The 21,165-nt window shown below is 62.5% G+C and overlaps 2 protein-coding genes across 4 annotated transcripts; one reads left to right on the top strand and one right to left on the bottom strand.

The window, feature by feature from the left end:
- Positions 1-93: 93 nt before the first annotated feature.
- On the bottom strand, positions 94-14,630 carry SEZ6 (seizure related 6 homolog). Of its 2 annotated transcripts, none has more exons than XM_054646892.2 (17): positions 14,187-14,630; positions 6,459-7,031; positions 6,253-6,386; positions 5,199-5,391; positions 4,703-4,888; positions 4,460-4,628; positions 3,796-3,962; positions 3,518-3,712; positions 3,206-3,344; positions 2,932-3,128; positions 2,661-2,855; positions 2,389-2,580; positions 2,112-2,309; positions 1,977-2,015; positions 1,751-1,871; positions 1,573-1,675; positions 94-1,041 (listed from the first exon to the last, which is right to left on the bottom strand). In XM_054646892.2, exons 1-17 carry the CDS (start codon positions 14,248-14,250, stop codon positions 1,009-1,011), a joined length of 2,898 nt encoding a protein of 965 aa, XP_054502867.1. In that variant the 5' UTR covers positions 14,251-14,630; the 3' UTR covers positions 94-1,008. The 2 variants fall into 2 exon arrangements, with proteins under 2 accessions (XP_054502867.1, XP_054502868.1); XM_054646893.2 differs by having other exon boundaries at positions 94-1,025; positions 14,187-14,628.
- PIPOX (pipecolic acid and sarcosine oxidase) lies at positions 14,043-20,697 on the top strand. 2 transcript variants are annotated; one of them, XM_054647114.2, is made up of 9 exons: positions 14,043-14,142; positions 17,718-17,987; positions 18,310-18,458; positions 18,847-19,048; positions 19,165-19,347; positions 19,410-19,562; positions 19,629-19,787; positions 19,896-19,971; positions 20,066-20,697. In XM_054647114.2, exons 2-9 carry the CDS (start codon positions 17,862-17,864, stop codon positions 20,194-20,196), a joined length of 1,179 nt encoding a protein of 392 aa, XP_054503089.2. In that variant the 5' UTR covers positions 14,043-14,142; positions 17,718-17,861; the 3' UTR covers positions 20,197-20,697. The 2 variants fall into 2 exon arrangements, with proteins under 2 accessions (XP_054503089.2, XP_077044917.1); XM_077188802.1 differs by lacking the exon at positions 14,043-14,142 and adding an exon at positions 17,570-17,622.
- The last annotated feature ends 468 nt before the right edge of the window (positions 20,698-21,165 follow it).

Here is a 21,165-nt window from a genome sequence, read left to right as displayed (position 1 = left end):
AGCGGTGAGGTGGGCTCAGGGCCCACGCTGGGGATGTGTGTGGGTGTATCCCCGTTCCAAGCTGCCCGGCCCCGCTGAGGAAGACGCCATCGCTTCTTCTAAAACACCAGTTTTTATTAATGAAACAACCAAAAGATGGGGAGGGGGGCGGTGTCCCCTCCAGATCGAGGGGGCGGCGGGGGCCGGGGTCACCAGCCCGGGCGGGACGCGGCGGTGGGAAGGGGCACAGCCATGCCCGGTGCCCCTGCCCACCCCGTCACTCTGGGGTGCCGGGACGCGCGGGGGGGACACGCTGGTGGCGGAAGGGACCCCCCCGGTGAGGGCGAAGCAAGCGGGGGCCGGGGGGACACGCAGCATGCTGGGGACACGGGAGGGACACGTCCCTGCGTGGCGGCGGTGGGAGACACGGGGTTGCGGGGGGGACCAGCCCTGTCGCTGGGTGGGGGGCGAGGGCGGGGGGGCACCCACATGGCCACCCAAGCCCCTCGCCCACCCCCCGGGGCTTTGTCCCCTCCCCACTGCAGCCCCGGGGAGCCCTGTCCTTACCTGGGGGTCCCCACAGCGCTGCTCCCCCTGCCTGCGTCACTCCTCCGTCGCAGGGGCTGCTGTTTTCCCGCTGGGGGAAGGATGGAGCCCGAAGGGCAGGGCAGGGTCCGGGGACCCTGGCTGGCTCAGGGCCGGGGGGGCAGGATGGGGTCCGGGGACCCTGGCTGGCTCAGGGCCGGGGGGGGCAGGATGGGGTCCGGGGACCCTGGCTGGCTCAGCCTCTCATGAGCCCAGTGCGGGGGGCTGGGTGACAATAGGGCTCGGGCAGAGCCCTCGGGGGTCTGGGTGGATCGGGGGTGGCAGGGGGGTGGCCGGTGCCCAGGTGGGTCCTGCCAAGCGCTCGGCTTGAGTCTCCTTGGGAGAGGTGTTCCCAGCCCGTGCCGGGGGCCGGCGGGCACGGAGGGGCCTGGGAGGGGTGGCTGCAGCGCCCAGCTCCACGCTGCCCACACCTAGATGGACACCTCATATTCCCTCGTGTCCTGCAAAGAAAACAGACTGCAAGGGGTTGGACACAGGGCAACGGGGTGCCCGGGACAGGGATAGGGCATCTCCCATCCCATAAGGAGCTGGGGGAACATCCCAGACTACAGAGAGCCCTGGGGATGTGTGTCCCATCCCAAACATGGGTCCTGGATCAGTGTCCATCCTGTCCATGGTCCTTGGGTGGATATCCCAGACAGTGTGTGTGGTCCCTGGATTGATTGATTAGTTCATTTCTGAACTAATGTGTGGTGCCTAGATGGATATCCCACCCCACATGTGGTCCCTGGATCAATGGTCCATCCTGTGCATGGTCCCTGACTGGACGTCCATCCCTGAACAGTCCCTGGATAGATCCATCATCCCACGGGTGGTCTCTGGGTGCATGTCCCACCCCCTGTGCTGTTCCTGGATGGATGTCCTGTCTAATGTGTGGTTCCTGGAACACATGACCCCATCCCACACCTGTCCCAGACCCTGGCACAGGTGGCCCATGCAATGCAGGGTCCCCAGCCCCACATGGGGGGTGTGGGGGCCGGTACTTACTCCTGTCTCATAGGTGGGATTGTCAAAAGCCGACTCCACGGTGATGTGGTCGTAGGGGTGGGAGCCAGCCAGCGGCAGCTGCAGGGCTGGCTTCCCCTGGAGCCTGTGGGGAAAGGGCAGCTGCAGTGGGCACTGGGGGGGCCATGGGGCCCCATGGGGGTCACAGGGGGCCACTCACTTGGAGAAGTAGAGATAAATGCCCCCGATGAGCAGGGCCACCACCAGCACGGGCAGGAAGACAGCGATGGCCACGTTGGTGCCCTCCAGCGTTGTCCCCGAGGGCACAGCCTTGGCCACAGCTGTCCGGGAGGGAGAATTGGGGGCTCACCCAGAGGACACCCCACATCGGCCGCACCCCGGGTGCCCCTCCACGCTCTGGCACCCCAAAACACCCTCGCCCTTACCATCCAGGTTGCGGTTGCTGTAAAACTCATCGTAGGAGGCTGGAGGAGGCGGAAGAAAGAAACCAACAGCAGGAGTGAGAAGTGGGGTGCTGAGCGGTGCCGGCGGGGTGCTGGGGTGGGGGGTGCTCGTCTCACCCGCCTTGCAGATGGGAGGGGAGCCGCTCCAGCGTGAGGGGTGCCCGGGCAGGCAGCGCAGGCTGCTCTCGCCCAGCAGCGCCCGGCCGGCCGTGCAGGAGAAGTGCAGGGTGGCTCCCGCCGGGTACAGCCGCCGCTCCGGGCTCTGCCGCCCGCCCGCCGGCACGCCGGGGTTGTGGCAGGGCTCGTAGGTCTCCGCTGCGAGGCAGTGGGACGGTGGCGTCAGCGCTCGCCATCGGCTCGGGGGATACGCCCGAGGAGGGGACGCCCAACTCACGGATGCACTTGGGAAGGCGGTCACTCCACTTGGGTCCCCCCGCGGCGCGGTCATGGCAGGTGAGGGTCCCAGCGCCCGCCAGGACGTAGCCCTTGTCACAGACGTACTGCACGGTGGCTCCCACCGGGAATTTAGGGTTGGAGACCACCCTGCGGCTGTGCTCAGCATCGCCAGGGTCCCGGCAGGTTGTCACTGCAGGCAGGAGTGACCAGTGGTGACGGTGGATGGGACTGAGCCAGAGGGCAGGGGGGTCACTGGTGGGCACCACTCACCCCGCTCGCAGGAGGGCAGGTCACCGCTCCACGTCAGGTCCCAGTGACACATCAGGAGGTCAGTGCCAGTCAGCTGGAAGCCAGGGTAGCAATGGAATGTCACCACAGTGCCATGGAGAAGCTCTGGCTGTGAGGACGTCTTCCAGCCATTGGCAATGTCCGGCAGCTCAGGGCAGGTGTCATTACGGGGAACCTCTGTGGGCACGGAAGGCTGAGCAGGGCAGTGGGGACACTGAGGACACCGGGGGCACTGTCCTGCCATGGGCCTCACCGGAGAAGTGGATGACAAAGCCCTGCCGGTAGGCGAAGGCCCCGGCACCGGGGTCAGACTGGAACTGCACAGTGACATCGGCAGTGGATGCGTAGAGCTTGAAGCGGCCACGGGCGCCCGTGTACTGGCCCAGGATGCGCGCCGTCAGGTCGTCCCCGTCGTAGAAGGTCAGCATGTCCCCCGAGCCCAGCCGCAGCCTGGGGCAGCGGGGCCGTGAGGGCAGGGAGGGCACAGATCCGCCATCCCACCATCCCCATCCCATCCCAGCACTCACACACGGACGTCCAGCATGATGCGCTTGTCCTCCTCCACGTGCAGCCCCCAGATGCAGTCCTGGCCTTTGCCGTACGCCTCTGGCCAGTTGGGTGACAGCACCACTCCAGCTGTGTCTGTCAGCTCCCCGCTGCACACCGCTGTGGGCACACGCCAGGCTTGGCACTGCCATGGGGCACCCACCCACTCCAGCATCCCACATCCAGCACCCACCATGTCCCTCAGCTCCATCACACTCAGCAGCACGGTGGCTGCAGTATCTCTCACGCCCCATCCACACCAACCCCTGGCACCCTCCAGCACCAGCACCCACCACGGCACGCTGGTTCTGTCTCATTCCACTGCGGGTCACTGGGGTCGACACACTCGATGATGGTGGAGCCCTGCTCCAGAGTGTAGCCAGGGTCACAGCTGAACTCCACCGTGGTGCCCACGGGGTACCGGGGATCGCTGGCCGTGAAGTTCCCATACTTGACGAAGGGCTCGTAGCAATGCCCCTGCTCGAAGGCTGCGGGCACAGGGGCAAAGGTCTGCGGGGGCCAGGTGGGCACAGGGGTGTTTGGGTCATCCGCTGCGCCCTTGGCCCCATACCCTCATAGCGCAGCGCCATGCCCGCCGCGGCCCCGCTGCTGTCGGTGGTGAGCTCCACGAAGAAGTGGCGGCCGGTGCTGAGCAGCCCCTCGATGGGCAGGTACTCCACCTCATAGGAGTCGTACACCGGTGGTGCCTCCACATTGTTGCCGTTGCGGATGATGAGCCTGCCAAGGCATGACAAGGGCAGGGTGCACTGCTGGCCATGGCCAACAGCAGCCATGCTTGGGCATGGATGGTGGCCTCCAACACCGGCCATTTCCAACAGCACCATCCTTGGGCATGGCCAGAGGTTATCTTCCTTGAATATGGCCGACAGCACTTATCCTTGACCATGGCCAATGGCAGCCACACTTGGCCATGGTGAGCAACACTCATCCTTAAATATGACTAAGGGCACCCATCCATGGCAGATGCCGTCCTTGGATATGGCCAACAGCACCTGTCCTTGACCATGGCCAAAGGTAGCCACACTCGGCCATGGCGAGAAACACCCATCCTTAAATACGACTAATGGCACCCATCCATGGCAAATCCCATCCTTGGATGTGGCCAATGGCACCCATCCTTGGATATAGCCAAGAGCACTCATCCTCGAACACAACCCCGTGAAGGGCTGCCCCAGAGTGCCCCCACACTCCTGCCCCCCCAGTTTGAGCCAAACCTGTCATCATCCTCTGCCAGTGACACCTTCTCGAAGTGGAGGTGCAGGCGGTGGCCATCTGGCGCTTCCAGCAGCCAGTGGCAGGTCAGGTTGTTGCTGTAGTTCCCGGGAAAGCCGGGTGACACAATGCGTCCCACGGTGGCGTTCCGGACCACCCCGCCGCACGCCGCTGCGGGAGAGGCACCGTCAGCGGGTGGCAGTGCCACACCAGCTGTCCCGTGTCCCCGAGCTGCCGGTGCTCACCGAGGCAGAGGGGCTCGCGGGCGCTCCAGAAGGGGCGGGTGGCGTTGCGGCAGACGAGCCGGCGGGCGCCCTGCAGCTGGTATCCCGTGGAGCAGCGGAAACGGGCGTCCCCACCGGGGTGCAGGCTGCTCACCGAGACCTCCCCGAAAGCCGGCCGTGCTGGGAAGGGGCAGCTCAGCAGGTAGGCTGGGGGCGGGTGGTGTTGTTAATAAGGTTGGGGAGCAATGGATCCCCCCAGAACCCAAAAGCTGCCTCCCCAGAGCCCTGGAAATGCCTGGGTGTGGCAGGGCTCGAGTGACACAGTGCCTGTGGATGCTGAAAATTATGCTCAATGAATCCATAACTGCTAAGGCAAATTAGCTCTCCATGAGCATTCCTCACCAAGTCAGTGCCTGCTTAAAACTCAGATGAACTCCCGGTGCATCACCACAATCCAAATTAGCACCATGCTGGCAGGGAAGCTCCCAGCGGGTACAGAGGGTTCTGAGCCCCATACCTTGGTAGTGGAAGTGGTAGGAGCCAGGGCTGGGGGGCCGGGGGCTCTGGAAGCGGAGGGTGAGGAGGTTGGCCGGGCTGCGGATGACCTGGCCCCGCAGCAGGAAGGACTCATTGGCCAGGAGGTTGGGCTCCAGCCCTCCCGCGCTCTCCACCGTCAGTGTCTCCCCTTCTGCCAGGCTGATGTTCTCTACCTGCAGGGGACACAAGTGTCACCACCTCAGCATCACCCGGCACCTGGCTGGGAGCTGGCCCTTGAGTGGCTTCTCTGCGGTCAATAGCCCGCTGGAGCTTGTCTGTGCAGGGCAACACCTTTCAAACATGGTTAGCAGGGCCATAAATCATCCCCCACACCAAGAGCAGCAGGGCCCAGCTCTGCCAGAGCACCACAGCACAGCCGGGCCCACACTGGCAGCCTTGCAGACAGCCAGCCTCGCCCTCTGGAGCAATTTGCTATTAATGATGCTAATTAAGCCATGCTGCATGGTGAGAAGCAGCAGCACTGGTGAGTGTGGGCTGCTGGAGCAGGGCTGGTGGTGGAGTTGCTGCCTCTGGCTCACCACCAGCTTTCCACAAGCCCTGTGGTGGCCTCAGCAGAGATGGGGACACGTGGCCACGTGCCACTGACGGGAGCAGCACAAGGGCTCAGCACAGCAGGGTTTGCTGTCAGCCTCTGCTCCTGGCAGATGGGTGCTGGGTGTTCCTGGTCCTGCAGCACAGCTTGGCACCTGCTGGCACTGCTCACACCTTCTCCATTAGGGCCTCGTTAATTAAATCTCACAGCACTTCTTTGTGAGGGGTGCCAGGCACAGCAGCTGGTGGGCACAGAGCATCCTGGGGCATCCCAGCAGCTCATGTACCCACATCCCTGTGCCAGGAGGGCAGGCAATGTCCTGAGCCAGCTCTCTTGGCTTGGGGACAGAGGCATGGGGACAAGAACAAGGACATGACCATGTGTTTGTGCACCCTGCACAGACACACAGCCATGGCACAGAGTAGGGGACACGCCACACCCGTCTGTGGGCACTTGCGACCCTGGCCCACCCTCAGCTCACCTTGAGCTCCACACCATAGCCAGGGTAGACAGAGATGGTGTAGGTGCAGTCCAGGCTGCCATCATAGGGGACACCGGCTGGCTCTGGGGACACCAGCCAGCCCTCGGGACCCGCCAGCGTCCGGTTGCAGGGAGCTGGTGACAGAAGAAACCCCAGCTTAGCCTCACTCCACCCTAGTTCCACCCGACTCCCTCCCTGGCGCTCACCTGGCCCCTGCAGCGTGGTGACAGTGGTGGTGGTGATGGTGGAGGTGGTGGTGGTCCCCTCCTCATCCCCAGGCACCACAGTGGCCCCGGCGTGGGGTGCCAGGGATGTGCTGGGCGTGCTGGGTGCCTGGCTGGGGGATGCAGTGCTTGACTCTGGCCCCCCAGAGGGGGACCACGAGGGGTCTGCACTTGGCACAGCCCCCCACGCCTCCCCCCATGGCCCGGGGCGCCCTGCCGGCGTGGTCAGCGGGTCAGTGGGGAAGGCGGGCCGGGGCAGGGCAGGGGTGCGAGGGGAGGGCTCGGGTTCTGGGGGGCCGGGGGCCGGCTGGAGGGCACCACCAGGGAGGAGGGGGCCCGCCCCAGCGGGCAGGAACGGCGCCTGGGCCAGGTAGTCCTTCTTGAGGAAGGCTTCGTGCAGCAGGTCCTCCAGCAGCGGGTGGTGGTTGAGGATCTTGAGCGTGGGCGCGGTGCTCACAAAGCGAGCCTCCGCCTCCCGCTCCGCCGGCTCCGTGGGCAGCGCCGTCGGCTCCACCTCAGCGCTCTCCCCAGCCTTACTCGCCAGCCCGTTGAAGCCTGGAGGGAGGAAAGAGTGTGGGATGCTGGGGAACCTGTGGAGTGATGCTGTGTTGGGGACTGAGAGGGAACGGGGGACTGGTGATGCACCAGGGGGGTGATGCTTCCTCACAGACCAGCACTGTGCCCTCAGTGGCACCTGGGAGCAGAGCCTGGACATGGACTGTGCTGTATCAGGTGTGGATGCAGCTCTGGGGAGTGCCACAGACCTGTGCTGCTCTGGGGACCAGCGCTTCCCATGGACTGACCCTGCACCATAGGTCGGTGCTGCTCCAGGGGCTGACGTTTCCCTGCACACCAACATTCCCTCAAAACCAGGATGGCAAACAAATGTATCAGCCACATGCAGCAGGATCATTACACCCTCTCCCCAGCATGCCCTTCACTGGGGCAGCCCTAGCAATTAAGCCCTGGCTAATTAATGCACATCTGCAGTTGTACCAGGTGAAAAGGTGCCCACTCCTCCTGTGAGCCAGCCCGGATGGGGACAGCCCTGGCTCTGGGTGTCCCTGATCTCAGGTTATCCTTCACCACAGAGGTGGCCATCCCGTGCCAAGGTTCTCCTGGGTCTGCATGTTCCCAGGGTGCAGACATGCAGGTGATTACCACGACTGCCATGACCAGGGATGTCACAGGAGCCTGGACACTTGCACCCTTTTCCAGGCTGCCAGAGAGCTCAGCTTCCTTCCAGCCAGGCTGTCCCTGTCCCTGAGCAGTGTGAGGCTGTAGGGAACCCCCTATCCCATCGATGCTCCCCCCTCTCCCACCCACAACCACAGGGATTCCCCTGTCACAGCCCCGTGTTCCTCCCAGGCATTAGTCCCTGAACAAATCCCCAGCATGCCCAGCCCAACAGCTTACGGCCTTTAGACCAAAAATAAAATAATTTAATCAGCCCTAATGAGTCACCCAGCATCTCCCGCTCCTGGATCTGGCACAGCACCGTCCCCTCTCACTGGGCACAGCTCAGTGCCACGGCAGAGGGGGTGCCATGGTGACACCCAGCATCCCTCTGAGGCCACGGCAGCGTGGGCACGTCTTGCCGCCGTGCACAGGCACTGATGACACGATACTGCCAATTACCGGCTAATTATCCCTATCCGTAGCAGGGCAGGGCCCCGCGAAGATTAATTACTCTGCGAATGCTGCTTTTAAGGGACTATTAAGAGACATTATCTTGGGTGTGCAGCGTAGTGGGGAGCTGCTGGGTGCTGGCAGGCGTCCTCACACCGCTGCTACCCACCCCTTGTCCCCAGCAAACCCCTGCCATCGCACAGGGACGGTGATAATGCCCTGGGCACCGAGGCACAGCAGGGACACCTGCCCACACCAGCTCCAAGGGGTTTGCTTGCCCCCCAGCAAGGCCAGAATTATATTTTAATGGGATCCGTTTATTAGAACATAAAAGTTAATGAGTTTATACTGAAGGGTGCCAAAATCTCCGTTGGGCTTTAATGGCAGATTAGCGCTCAGGGCTGGGCCCTGCACCACCACCACTGCCCTGTGTGGTGAAGGCTGGGCTGGAGATGCCCACCCAGCCCCCTGGACACTGCTGTCCATGAGCATCTCACCTGCCCGGGGTGCTGGGGGGCACAGAGGTCCCCATGGGGGTTACTGGCTTAGGCCAGGCCTCACTGCAAGGATCCCACAGCAGCTCCCATCTGGACACTGAGCACCCTGGGCTGGGCACTCCTGGCACCAGGCACTGCCCTGGGCTCTGTGTGGGGCTCTGGGTACCACAGGATGCTCTTGGCACTAGGGGATGCTTGGGACCCTGGGCTCTCTGGGGATGCAGGATGCTCAGCACACCGTGGGAAGGCAGGGGGTGCCCAGCTGCTGCCACCCTTGCCCCGTGAGCACCACAGAATTACATCCTCCACCTCCACAGACGTCTCTAAGCAGCTTATCTCCAGCGCCACAGCGATGTCCCTCCCATGTCCCCAAGGTGACCAGGGACTGCTGACGTGGGCCTGGCTACCCAGCACACACCCTGCGGGTCCTGGCGGCCAGCAGGGACCCCGCTGAACTCGGGCTGGGCAGAGGGGCTGCCAAACCCCAGCAGCCACCTACCTGCCGGGGTAACTCGGCATGCTGGCCGCGGTCAGAGCCGGGATGGGGTCCTAATCCCTCCCATTGGCTTTGTCGGGTGGGAGTTTATTAACAGCAGCCGGGAGATGCCAGAGACTAATCCGGCTGCGGCGGGCGGGGCCCCCGGCGGGGATCGGGGATCGATGCCGCCTGCTGTCACCAATAAATAAATAAGGCGGCACGCGGCCGCCCAGGGAGCCCCGATCGATGCTGCCCGCCAAGACAGCAATAACACAGCGCCCGGCTCGGGGAGGGACGGGGCAGGGCCCTCGGTGGCCCCGGGAGCATCCGTGGCACAGTGCTGCTCCGTGCCTCAGTTTCCCCATCCGTAGGAGGGGGCAGCGGGAGGCGCAGGCGGGCACAGGGTGAGGGCAGGGGCTGGGCCTCACAAGATTCTAGGTTTATTTTCTAATTTAAAATCCAATCTGGCTTTGCCCCCATGGTCAGGGCCTGCAGCTGTGATGAATGAGCTGTCAGGCAGCCGACACCTGGGTTTGCTTGCAGGTGTGAAGGCAGCGTGGGCAGGAGCAGGCAGGAAATCCAGGTGGGTGCAGGTGGTGGGTGGGCAGGTGTAGGCAGCGAGGGAATTCAGGCATTGTCTGGATGCAGGCAGGCTGGGTGGGTGGATGCAGGTGTGGCTGGGTGGGTGGGTGCAGGCAGGGGCACACAGATGGTGTGAGGGTGAAGGCAGGGGCAGGTGGGCACGGGCAGGACTGTGCAGCCAGCTCCTCTGCCACCAGCTGTCACCACAGACAAACCCCTGGCACCCAGCATGGCAAGCTGGCACCGATGCTGGCATCCACGTCCTGCCATCCCATGGCCACCCTGGCACCACCAGTGACCCCAGGTGCCCACGGCCAAGCTGAGACTGTCAGAGCAGCTGGAGCAGGGACCCCAGGGGCTGCCCCGGTGCCCGGGGACGCTGCGGGCGGGTGCGGCCGCCAGCCCTGGCAGCTACCGGAGGAGCTCGGCTTTAATATTCATGGCAGCGCTGGCGGGGAAGCGTTTGACCTTGTATGTTTTGCAATTCTCCTTGAATTGAACAGTCATTTACCCGCTGACACATGTCACATCACCGCAACCGGCTCCCTGGAGCATCGCGGCGGCCGAGCGCCGGCTGACACACGGAGCACCCCCGTGTGCCCAGCGGGCAGCTGGGTGCCCATCCCTGGGGCTTTCCTCCCTTCCCAACGGTGCCAACAATGCCCTTGTCCCCTCCTGGCCACCCACAGCCCATGTAATCCCCCTTCCCCATTCTCCCTGCGGAGCTAATGGGTTTCTACAGCAATTTCCCTGTGTGGCAGCAGCGGTGATAAATTGTATGTCTGCTGCTATTTCAGACCCGAGCGCTGTGCGGTGCCATGTCCCCCCTCCCTGGGCTCACAGCACCTAAATCAGCCTCTCCCCCAGGATTTCCTGTGATGGATATCCCACTGCTGGGCAGCACCCGCTCTGTGCCACCCCACTCTGGCCATGATGAGGGTGCCAGGCCCCCGTGGGGCTCTTTGGGGCTCTGGTCTCCCCCAGGACCCAGCACAGCTCACCCCTCTGGGGGGCAGAGGGGCACCCAGCCCTCGGGGCATCCCTGGGTGCTGGGGGTGCCTGCCCAGCGTGGGCAGGAGTCAGGCAGGGTGAGCAGGGCCATGCTGCCCACCCAGCTCCCGTCTCCCCTTCCCTCCGCCCACTGCCAGAGACAGTAATTGAAATCGGTTGCGGGAGGCGAGCGAGAGCTGCTTGTCGGGCTCCGCGCTGGGCTGCTCAGCCATGTCATACTTCCTGCAGACACCATCCCCTCCCATCGCCGCCTGCTCCTGCCAGAGCCAGCGTTTCAGCTGCCCCCATGGCTCTTCAGCCAGCCCCGCATCCTGCCAAAGCACAGCTTTCCCTAGAGGATGAACCAGCCAGTTCTGGAAGCCACTCAGGACTGATCTTACAGCCAACATTGCCCCTTGCCGCCACCCCCCTGGGTATGTGGGGACCACCAGAGCCTGCCCTGCCCAAGCATCGCCTCGCTCATCTCCCACCACTGGCTGATCTGGCATTTCAAGCACCTCTCTCCATTTTCACAGGGTCAGAGCAGCGCTCTTGCAGCTGATTAATATTTGATCCCTTCAGCACAGCTCGTTACTGCATTTAAATTATATATGTAATAATTCCTACTGGCACAGCAAGCATGCAGGCTGGCTCCTCCTGCTGCCTCTCCTGCAGGCTGGAGGCCAAGCAGATCCCAAGCCTTGGCCAATGGGACCCCCTGGCACCTTGGAGGATGTGATGAGCAGTGCCAGGTCTCAGCACAGGGCAGGCTGGCAGCGAGCCAGGCAGACAGAGGCACCCCCAGCTGCCTCTGAGGGGTGCAGGCAGCCCCTTCACCCACCCGAGGTTGCTCATGGTGGGAGCAGTGCTGGCCCTCCGGCTGTCCCCATGTCCCCAGCAGCAGGAGGAAAGGATGCTGCCACTTCCAAGCTCCTGCCTGCGACTGGAGGGAATCCATTACCTCCCTGGTTATAGGCAGCTTTCAGAGGCAATCTTTCAATTGTGCGCATTTAAAGAATTGATTGGAGGCGAAATTATCCTCTCCCGTCAGAGGTGCTGGAGACACAACTTCATCCACCTCCCCTGGGGGCTGTTGGAGCTCCCAGGGGACCCCACAGCCAGGGTCAGCCTCAGCCCCCCACCCCAGCAGGGAGTGACAGCTCTAGGAGCCCCGTGCCAGCCTGGGGGTCCCTCCAGCAGCACAGAAAAGGGTGGGAGCTCTCTACTGCTTCAAACCAGGCCTGGGGGTGCCCTTGTCATGCCCTTGCTCAAGGTTTTTTGCACCCCATTTTCCCCCACACTCCCACCGCTCTGCTCCAGCCCTGCCTGGCACAGCACCCTGCACTGAATCCATCCCCACGGATGATCCCTGCGGCAGTCAGGCTCCGGGCAGTGCTGGGGGTGCCTGGCTCAGCCTGCGCCCCACATCCCCTGGGGACAGCCCTGCCCTCCCGCTCCCTGGCTTAAGAGCATTATCCAGATAATCCTGGCCTGGCGGCACGGCAGCGTGGCGGTGACGAACTCCTCGGAGGCACGCAGCGCACGAGCACACGCGCTGAGTGTAATTACTGGAGCAGGCGCCCGCCTCCTTCCCCAGCCCCCTCCTCACACCAAGACCCCAGGCAGCACCCACACCCCCAGGGCCACCGTGTCCCCCGAATACATCACCCCTATGGGTACAGTGCAGCTGGCTGATGCTGGGTGCTGTGGCACAGCTCATGGGGGCATGGCCAGGCCCTGTGCCCCCTGCCACAGCCTGTGCTGTTTCCTAATGCCCCAGGCTGCCAGGACCCCAAATTATAAGGAGTTTCCTCCAGCATGGCTAAGATGACCCCCACAAAAAATTCCTGGCCTGCCGTGGCTTTGGAGAGCTGGGGAGAGGGGCTGCAGTGGGGCAGAGTGGATGGAGCTGTGCCTGGCACCATTCCCCTCAGCTTCACCAGTGCCATGGGGTCCAGATCCCACTTTCTGCTGGGGCAAATCCCTGTGGACACCAGGGGCTGGTGGTGCCCCACAGCTGGGGCAGAAGAGACAGGATCAGACCCTGTATTGCCACCCTTCAGACCACATCACAAAGCTCCCCAGCCTGGATGAGGGGTCCAAGACTCCCTGAACCCGTGTCCCTCTGACCCACAGCTCATCCCCATCATGCACCAGCCCATCCATGCCAAGTCAAGGCCACAGTGACACTGAGCCTGGCACTGCTGCATGGAACCCCTGGGAGCCCTGCCTGATGGAGGATGGGGACTTTGAGGCACGAGCCACACAGGCAGCTCCCAGTACATGGTGAGGGGATACAGGGTGGACAGGACCCCATGGGTCCCAGCCCTGGGAAAAGCTCAGCACCTCCCAGGGCATCCCTACTTTTAAGACTCTGGGAAATGCACATGCAGTGTTTAATTAACTTTATTGATATTCAGAAATTAGGGGACTGACTAGAGGTAATTGCTCATTAGAAATCATTAAACTGACACAGTAAGCACCAAGCCTCCCTTGGGGGAAATCTGCCCTGCTCAGCGCCCTGCTCCCAGGACAGAGCCACAGATGTGGACCCCCCGTTCCAGTCCTGCTGCCCCCCCAGCAGGGCAGGAGATGGGGGTTCCGTGGCATTGCCCCACTCGCTGTCCCCATCCTCTGCCTCTCCCAAGGAGGAAGGCAGTGGCAGCAGCCCCAGGCGGCAGGGCGAGCTGGGAATAGCAGCGGGCGCAGGGCCACGGCGCCCTTCCCCGCCTGGGCTCTGCCGCCAGATGGGGAGTTTATGTAACTCCCCGCACGGCTGCTGCCTGCAGCCGGTGCCCACATCCCGCATCCCACCGGGGCTGGACCACGACCCGCCCATCGCCCCATGCCTGGCCACACTGCTCCCGGGCACCCCAATCCCCGACAGAGCTCCCCAAGCCTTGGAAGGTCCCCAATCCTATTTTTGGGGCAGCAGAGCCACGAGGCATCGAGACTGCCGGTGCCCCACGGGTGGCAGGGACAAGGAGCCGAGCTGGGTGTTGGCTGCTCTCCCTGGCAAACCAGCACTCGCCACCCTGCGATCCTCGCAGAGCTGGAGGGGTCACCCCAACAGGGGAGAGAGGGGGAAAGAACCAAATGCCCCCGGTGCCCCCCACCCGGCAGTGGGGACCGCACGGAGGGACCGGCTCATGGCGTAGCCAGCCCGAGGGCGGCTCGAAGGGCTCGGTGACCGCGGGAGCGGGTCCGCCGTGCCTGCCCAGCCCCCGGTGCGGCGATGCTCCCCCCGCCGGTAACACCGGCAGAGGGGCTGCCGCCGGAGCCTGCCGGGGGCGGCGTTGCACCAGCCCGGCTGCAAAGCGCCGTGCGCGTCCCCGGAGGGGCGGATAACGAGGAGGGGGTGGGGGGGGAATTCTCGGTTCACCGGGGGAAAACGGGGAGCGTCCCCTCCGCACCGGGGGGCGAGCACGAGTTGGCAAAGTTTGACGGCGGCGGAGGCGGGTTGAGGCCACCCGGTAGCGCAGGGTGGCCGGTATGCACGGCGGGGATGACCCGGGGGTGTCGGTGGGCGCTTACCGTGTGCCGGGGCGCGGAGCAGCGCGGCGAGGAGCGGCAGGAGCAGCGCGGGCGGCGGGCCCATGGCCGGCGGCGGTCAGCACCGCGGACAGCTCCGCTGCGGGCGCGGCGGCGGCGGCGGCGCCCCGAGCGGCGCCCGCCGATACCGGGGACGGCGGAGGGGGGGGGCCCGTAATGCTCCGAGCGCGGCGCACACCAATCCCAGGATCGGGGGGGCTCTCCCCGCCTCCCTCGCAGCCCCCCCTCGCCGTAATGCTCCGAGCGCGGCGCACACCCGGGGCCGGGGATGTGCGGAGCGAGGGGGGGGCTCTGCCCGCCTCCCCCTCAAATCCCCCCCGCCGTAACGCTCCGAGCTCGCCAATCCCAGGGACAGGGCGGGGGGCCGGCCGTGATGCTGGAAGTGGGGCGCTCGCTAATTCCAGGGATGAAGAGGGGGGGCTCCCCCCACCCACCCCTGGCCGTAACTCTCCGAGCGAGGCGCCCTCCAATCCCGCAGGCTGGGAGAGGGGGGGCTCCTCCCTGCTACCCCACCCCCACGCCGTAACTCTTCGTGTGCGGCGCCCGCTAAAGCTGGCGATGAAGGCTGGGGGAGGGGGATCGCCTAACCCCCCCTTCCTCCCCGAATCCCGGCAAACCTTCGGGGTGGGAGCCAGCGAGGGCTGTGGGAAAGGTGCTCGGTGCCCAGCTCACCATATCCTGCCTTCCCACCCTACAGAACTCTCACCACAGCCACCTCCCTTCCCCCAGCCTCCTCTTCCCCATCCCTAAATAGCCCAAATTAGGGCTGGGCTCATCATCCTCCAAGCAGAGACACCTGCAGCCGGAGCAGCACAGGGAGGGGCCGGTATTCTTTGTGATGGGGTTCCAAGAGCCCCTTCCCAGCCCCCTGCCTCGGGGTCCCGGAGGGCAGCCAGCCCTGCAGTGGGCAGATGGTGCTGGCACCGGCACCGAGCAGCTCCATGTTGGCTGATGGACGGCTCTTGTGGGTGTTAAAAATATATTAAAAAAAAAAAAAATCTCTTTGTTTGATAACCCCCTCCCCACCCCTCCAAAAGCCCAGATGGCTTCGCCTCGCCGGATCCCCCGCAGCCCGGCCAGCCCCGCTGCACACACAGCCCACGCAGCCAGCTCCACTGGGGGGTTAATTTTAATCCCAGGTCCTGCTTTGCATCATTCCATGGAGAATGGCATGGCTTGGCATGGGGAGCCGAGAGCAGCAGCCAGTCCCACGTCATGGGCTGAGTGCCACCAGCTCCGTGGCACTGTCTGCTGTGCCACCAGCCCCAGGGCTGTGGTGGGAGCAGGGCTGGAAGTGATGCTGGGATCCTTCTCATCCCAGGGGTGCTGCCGGCTCTTCTGCAAAGCACTTTCAGCTCTAAACCCAAAACTTTGATCCGCCAGTAGCGCCATCAATGTTTAATGCAGCAAAGCCCTGGTAGGGCTCGGAAGATGAGCATTTTGAGGCCAAATTGAAGTTTCTAATATTATGATATTCAAATAATTTTAATCTGCCTGATGCATCCCCAGGCATGTACCTGGACTGCTAATGAGGGGCTGCCTTCAGCCGCTGTTGCTTTTGACAGAAAACAAACAATTCTTTGCAGGTGCCATCAAAGGATTGGGAATGGAGAGGTCTGGGGAGGAAAATGGGGGCAAGAATGCATGGAGCCAACGTTGCAGCTGGGAGAGAAAGATGCTGTGTTTACCTCAGCTCCCTGGGGAAGAGCATTGCTCCCTAATTCTTTTTTAAGTATTGGTTTGTGCTTGGTGAAAAATGAGGCCGGCATAGATGGATGATGGGATTTTGGGAAACTTCTGTCCCACCATACAGTGGACGAAAAGGGTGCAGTGGGTGCAGAGTCCAACACCTATCACATTGCATCGGATCCTTGCCCAGCCTTGGCCAAAGTTCCTTTTTCCCCACCTCCCCAGTGCCACATGGATCTGAGACAGGGCAGCTCCCACAGCCTGTGCCAGGCAGTTCCCCAAGCTCCCATTTCCCCTTCCCTGTGCCATTGCCAGACCCAGATTTTCCCATCCATCCACCCAGCCCACACAGGGAATATTCCATTTTTACTGAGCTCTCCTGACCCACGCCAGCTGCTTAGGGAAATGGATTTCTTGCTGCCACAAGCATTGCCTCCATTCAGTATAAACCCAGGTGAAGAGGACATAGCAAGGATGATGGAGACCTTGGCACAGGGCTGGGGGGACCCCCAAAAATTCACCCTAAGGCAAACTGAGGTCCTGCAGCTGCTTTTTGGGCTTTGGGGGTGCAGACCTCCCTGATGCCTGCATTCAGCCCTGGTTGGGGTCACCTGCAGAACAAAAACAAAGGCCTGAGGGGTCCCACAGAGCCCTGGGGATGGTGATTTGCACCCCACCAAAGATCTCACCATCTCTGTAACCTCACGAGCGAGGCTTTTCCATCCATTCCATTACCACACTGCTAACAGGAGAGGAGTTCATTTCTACCATTTAACGTTTCACGGATAATTAATTATTCTTCATCTTTCCAGCAAAAAAGGAAGAGCAAGCACAGGGGCTATTCAAAGCAAAAAAAGTCAGCTGAAACCCAGGGAAATTGCTGAATTATTTGTAACATCAAAGGCGAGCGAGGATGTGCTGATTTAACGGGGCCCTGTGTGATGCAGAGCCCTGGGCACAGTGGTGATGCTCAGACTGGGATGCACTCATTGCAGTAGTGGCCATGGGCAGTGGGGTGGGTGAGGGGTCTGGGGGCACCCCAATCTCTGTCTGTGCTGCCCATTCTCCTCCTCTCACCTCCCCATGGCTGTGAGCCGCCAGTCCTGCCTTTGAACCATGTTGGGGTGTCCCTGTGACCCGGTGGGAGCCTCCAGTGCTCCCCAGTGCTTCATTCATCACCAGAGGCAAGTGGCAAAATAAATAATGGTATTTATCACTTTGTAATAACGACAATTAACCAGTAAATAATGCCTTTTACACCGCAGAAGCCAGAGTAAATTAATTCCCCTAATTAAGGGGAATGTCAGGCAGCACAGGGCAGTGGTGGCAGTGGGCAAAACTGGCAGCCCCTGCCTGTGTTATCCCCCACTCCGAGGCATTGTGCCCAAACCCCAGTCACACCCCAAAATGTTACAGATTTGCAAAATCCACCATGCTGCGTCCTGGCAGCTCTGGTGAGCCCTAAATCACCCCTATCTCCCGTTAAAAAAATAACAACAAAAGATGGCGACAAAATGGTTTATGGCTGTAATAAATTGTGCTGGAGGGAAAAAAAGCCCTGTTTGCCTGGAAGCAAGGGGGGGTTCCCCATTGGCACACAAATGGAAGCTCTGTGTCCCACCACAGCTGGAGCCAGCAGTGACCAGTGGAAAGGGGGAATTATTAAAATGGTTTTCCTTCACATCCATGCCACCCTGACCAGCTGAGCTGCCTGCCCTCCTGGGACCAGGTGTTGGTGTTGGTGGGGAAATGAGAATATTCGTTCCTGGCCAGCTGCAAGGGGCAGGAAGAGCGTGGCCCCTGTGTGCCCCTGTGTCCCCATAGAGCTGGAAGGTGGCCAAGGCTCCATCACCCGCTCGGCTCGGCTGGACTCTGCCCGTTCCTCCCCTTGGCCCCCTCCCAGCGGCCACAGAGACAGCAGCAGGGACGAGGACGGACACAGAGACAGCAGCAGGGACGAGGACGGACATGGCTGCCCCAGGCCAGCCCCAGAAGTCCACCTACGATGTCATTGTCATCGGGGCCGGCATCCAGGGCTCTTTCACTGCCTACCACCTGGCGCAGTGCCACAAGGACACTCTGCTGCTGGAGCAGGTATGGCGACCCCATTCTGCCACGTCCCCATTCCCAACAGGCTGGGCCGGCTGCCTGCAGACCTGGCTGCCCTCCACCGTGGCACAGAGCAGAGCTGCTGCTGGCACTGCAGTCCCCAGTGTCAGGACACCCTGTCCCTAGTGCCAAGGCCCTCATGTCCCCAGCGCCAGGATCCCCATTTCCTGCTGTTTCCTGGTGCCGTGGGTGACAGGACAGGCTGTGTCCCCAAGGTGCCCTCTGCCTGGGCACTGGTGCACATGGGGCTGGTGGCACTGAGGGTGGCAGTGCCTGTGGTCACCCCCATGTCCTCTCTGCCTCGCAGTTCCTCCTGCCCCACTCTCGGGGCAGCTCTCACGGGCAGAGCCGCATCATCCGCAGCGCCTACCCCCAGGAGTACTATTCCCGCATGATGCCCGACTGCTTCCGCCTCTGGCAGCAGCTGGAGGCCGAGACCGGCACCACCCTCTACAGGTGATGGGGACAGGGACGCAGCCACCGCCGGGCACTGGGGGCGGTGACCTTTGGGTGGGATGCGGCTTCCTTGGCAGGCAGCTGCCAGTTCCTGGTAATTTACGGGGCTCCACGAAGGAAATGTCATTAAGGAAATGAGCATCTAAATGATCCTCCCGCGCCGGGGTCAGGGCTGATGGCCCTTGCTGTATTTAGAGGGCAGAGTCCCCCTGCACCTCACTCTGCCCTTGTCCCCTGCATCCCACTGTGTTGTGCCCCAGCACCAGGGTGTAACACACCCCAAGCATCACTGCTGTCACCGTGCCTCAGTTTCCCCCAGGGCAAAGCAAGTTGGGGGTCCATGCAGGGAGGGGGAGCAGGGCGAGCTGACGGGACCGGTGGGATGCAGGCAGACGGGACTGGTGCTGCTGGGGCCGCCGGGAGAGCCGGAGCTGGAGGCCTGCAGGAGGAGCCTGGGTGTTGACGAGGTCCTCGACGCCGCGGCGCTGTCCCGGCGCTTCCCTGGCTTCCGGCTGCAAGCTGGGCAGGTGGCCGTGCTGGACAGCACCGCCGGGGTGCTCTTCGCTGACCGGGCACTGCGGGCAGTGCAGGTGGGTGCTGCAGAGATGGAATGCTTTGGGATGACATAAGATGGTTTGGGATAGGATGGGATGGGGGTCCCCTGGCTCTATCCTCGCTGCCACCTCCTGTCACCCTCCCCACCCAGGAGGTTTTTCGGCAACACGGGGGCACCCTGCGGGATGGGGAGAAGGTGCTGAGCATCCAGCCTGGGGCCACGGTCACTGTCACCACCACTGCTGGGGTGTACAAAGCCCCCCGGCTCATCATCACGGCTGGAGCCTGGACCGGTGCCTTTGTGGAACAGCTGGGTCTCCACCTGCCACTGCAGGTAAAGGTTGGTGGCACAGGGGGGTGGCAGAGGCATGGCCAGAGCTAATGGAGTGATTCCAGCCCCTGCGCATCGATGTCTGCTACTGGAGGGAGAAGCAGCCTGGGAGTGCTGGCCTGGGCAGTGTCAGCCCCTGCTTCTTGACCCTGGGGCTGAGCCAAGCCCCCCACGGCATCTACGGGCTGCCCTCCATTGAGTACCCAGGTCTGATGAAGGTGAGCAGGGCACAGCTGAAGGTGGGGGATTCCCTAACCAGCCCACTCTGACCAGCTGTGCTCCAGGTGTGCCACCACCATGGCAGCCCCACTGACCCAGACAGGCGGGATCAGGCCCCCTCGAGTGCCCCCCGCCCTGACATCTCCGTTCTGAGCAGCTTCATCAGCAGCTACCTGCCTGGGCTGGAGACCCAGCCTGCGGTGATGGAGACCTGCCTCTACACGGTGAGACCCTCCCCAGGGCACAGATCCAGGCATCTGGGGTCCTGAGCCTTCCCCCACCCCAAGGTGGACCCCAGCCTGTCCCCTCACCTTCACACCCTGGCTCCCCAGAACACTCCAGATGAAGATTTCATCCTGGACCGGCACCCCAAGTTCAGCAACATCGTCATCGGCGCCGGCTTCTCAGGTAGGGGAGGGCAGCCATCCCCCAGCCCAGTACCCCAGAGCTGTCCAGGGTCGTGGGGATGGTTGTGTGCCCACCTTCCCTCTCCTTCCCACAGGCCATGGGTTCAAGCTGGCACCAGTGGTGGGGAAGTTGCTGTGTGAGCTGAGCCTGGGTGAGGAGCCATCCTACAACATGGCCCATTTCGCCATCACTCGCTTCCCTGGTGTGCTTGGGGCTGCACAGTAGGTGTGGGGTTCCAGAAGTGCCCCCATGGCATCACACTGGCCTGCAGCTGTGTCCCTGCATCCCGGTGTCCTCACACCCAGTACACCTCCACCTCCATGTATCTCCATCTCCCTGCACCCTGGGGACTCCCAACACGCTGCATTCCTCCAACCCACACCCCAGATACCCTGCATTGCCACGTCCCCATATTCCACCATCCCAGCACCTCTGCACCCTTGCTTCCCAAATCCCTGCACCCTGGTACCCTGCCTCCCCACCTGGCAGCATCCCAGCATCCCCCATGCCACGCGGTGCCAAACCATCTCTACCAAGCACCCACTCCTGGGGAACAAATTAAGCAGCTTTGTCAGCCTCATGAAGATGGAGCAGGAGCAGCGTGGAGAGACACACTCGCTTAGGAGTCAAGTTAAATGTTTTAATGTTAAATGTGCCATTTTATTATCATTAGATCGCTCCCACTTAATGAAAGCGCATTAGCGCAGTGTGGCTTTATGGCAGCGAGCATCGAGCTTGGCCTGTGTGCTTCCAAGAGATACTGGGGAAAGGGAAACAACCTGCCAGGGAGTGAGGGGGGTCCCCAGGGTGCAGGGTGTCCCTGGGGCCAGGGCACAGCACATGGCACGGGGACAGCACGGGGCCAGGGCCGAGGCTGAGCCGTGCAGGCAGCCAGCAATGCACATCATCATCTCCTCCGCGTTAATTATTTAACGCCAGCAGGCAGAGGCTCTGTCCCGCTGCTCATCTGCATATTTATGAAGATTGATAAATGATTCAGCACTGGCACCCACGAGGGCTTCCCCTCCCATTCCCCTCCCCAGCACCCATGGGTGCAGCAGGCTCAGAGAAGAGGCCAGACTTGGCCTTTCCGTGAAGCTCTGCATCCTTGCTGGGGCTGGATGCATTCCATCAGACCCTTCCCCATGCAGACACCCCCCAAAAACGGGGAGACCCCCCAGGCACATGGAGCAG

This window comes from Agelaius phoeniceus, chromosome 20, assembly GCF_051311805.1.
Source record: "Agelaius phoeniceus isolate bAgePho1 chromosome 20, bAgePho1.hap1, whole genome shotgun sequence".
Classification (NCBI taxonomy): Eukaryota; Metazoa; Chordata; class Aves; order Passeriformes; family Icteridae; genus Agelaius; species Agelaius phoeniceus.
Note: the sequence above shows the minus strand (reverse complement) of the source record. Positions and strands in the feature narration are given on the sequence as shown.

Excerpts from the sequence above, each read along its gene's own strand:
- SEZ6 (XM_054646892.2), bottom strand. The coding sequence starts at position 14,250 with ATGGGCCCGCCGCCCGCGCTGCTCCTGCCGCTCCTCGCCGCGCTGCTC. Across the intron at positions 3,129-3,205 it reads ATCATGCTGGACGTCCGTGT|GCTGCGGCTGGGCTCGGGGG; the intron begins GTGAGTGCTGGG and ends CCGCTGCCCCAG. Across the intron at positions 2,856-2,931 it reads CTTTGTCATCCACTTCTCCG|AGGTTCCCCGTAATGACACC; the intron begins GTGAGGCCCATG and ends CCGTGCCCACAG.
- PIPOX (XM_054647114.2), top strand. The coding sequence starts at position 17,862 with ATGGCTGCCCCAGGCCAGCCCCAGAAGTCCACCTACGATGTCATTGTC. Across the intron at positions 18,459-18,846 it reads ACCGGCACCACCCTCTACAG|GCAGACGGGACTGGTGCTGC; the intron begins GTGATGGGGACA and ends GGTGGGATGCAG. Across the intron at positions 19,788-19,895 it reads TGGAGACCTGCCTCTACACG|AACACTCCAGATGAAGATTT; the intron begins GTGAGACCCTCC and ends CTGGCTCCCCAG.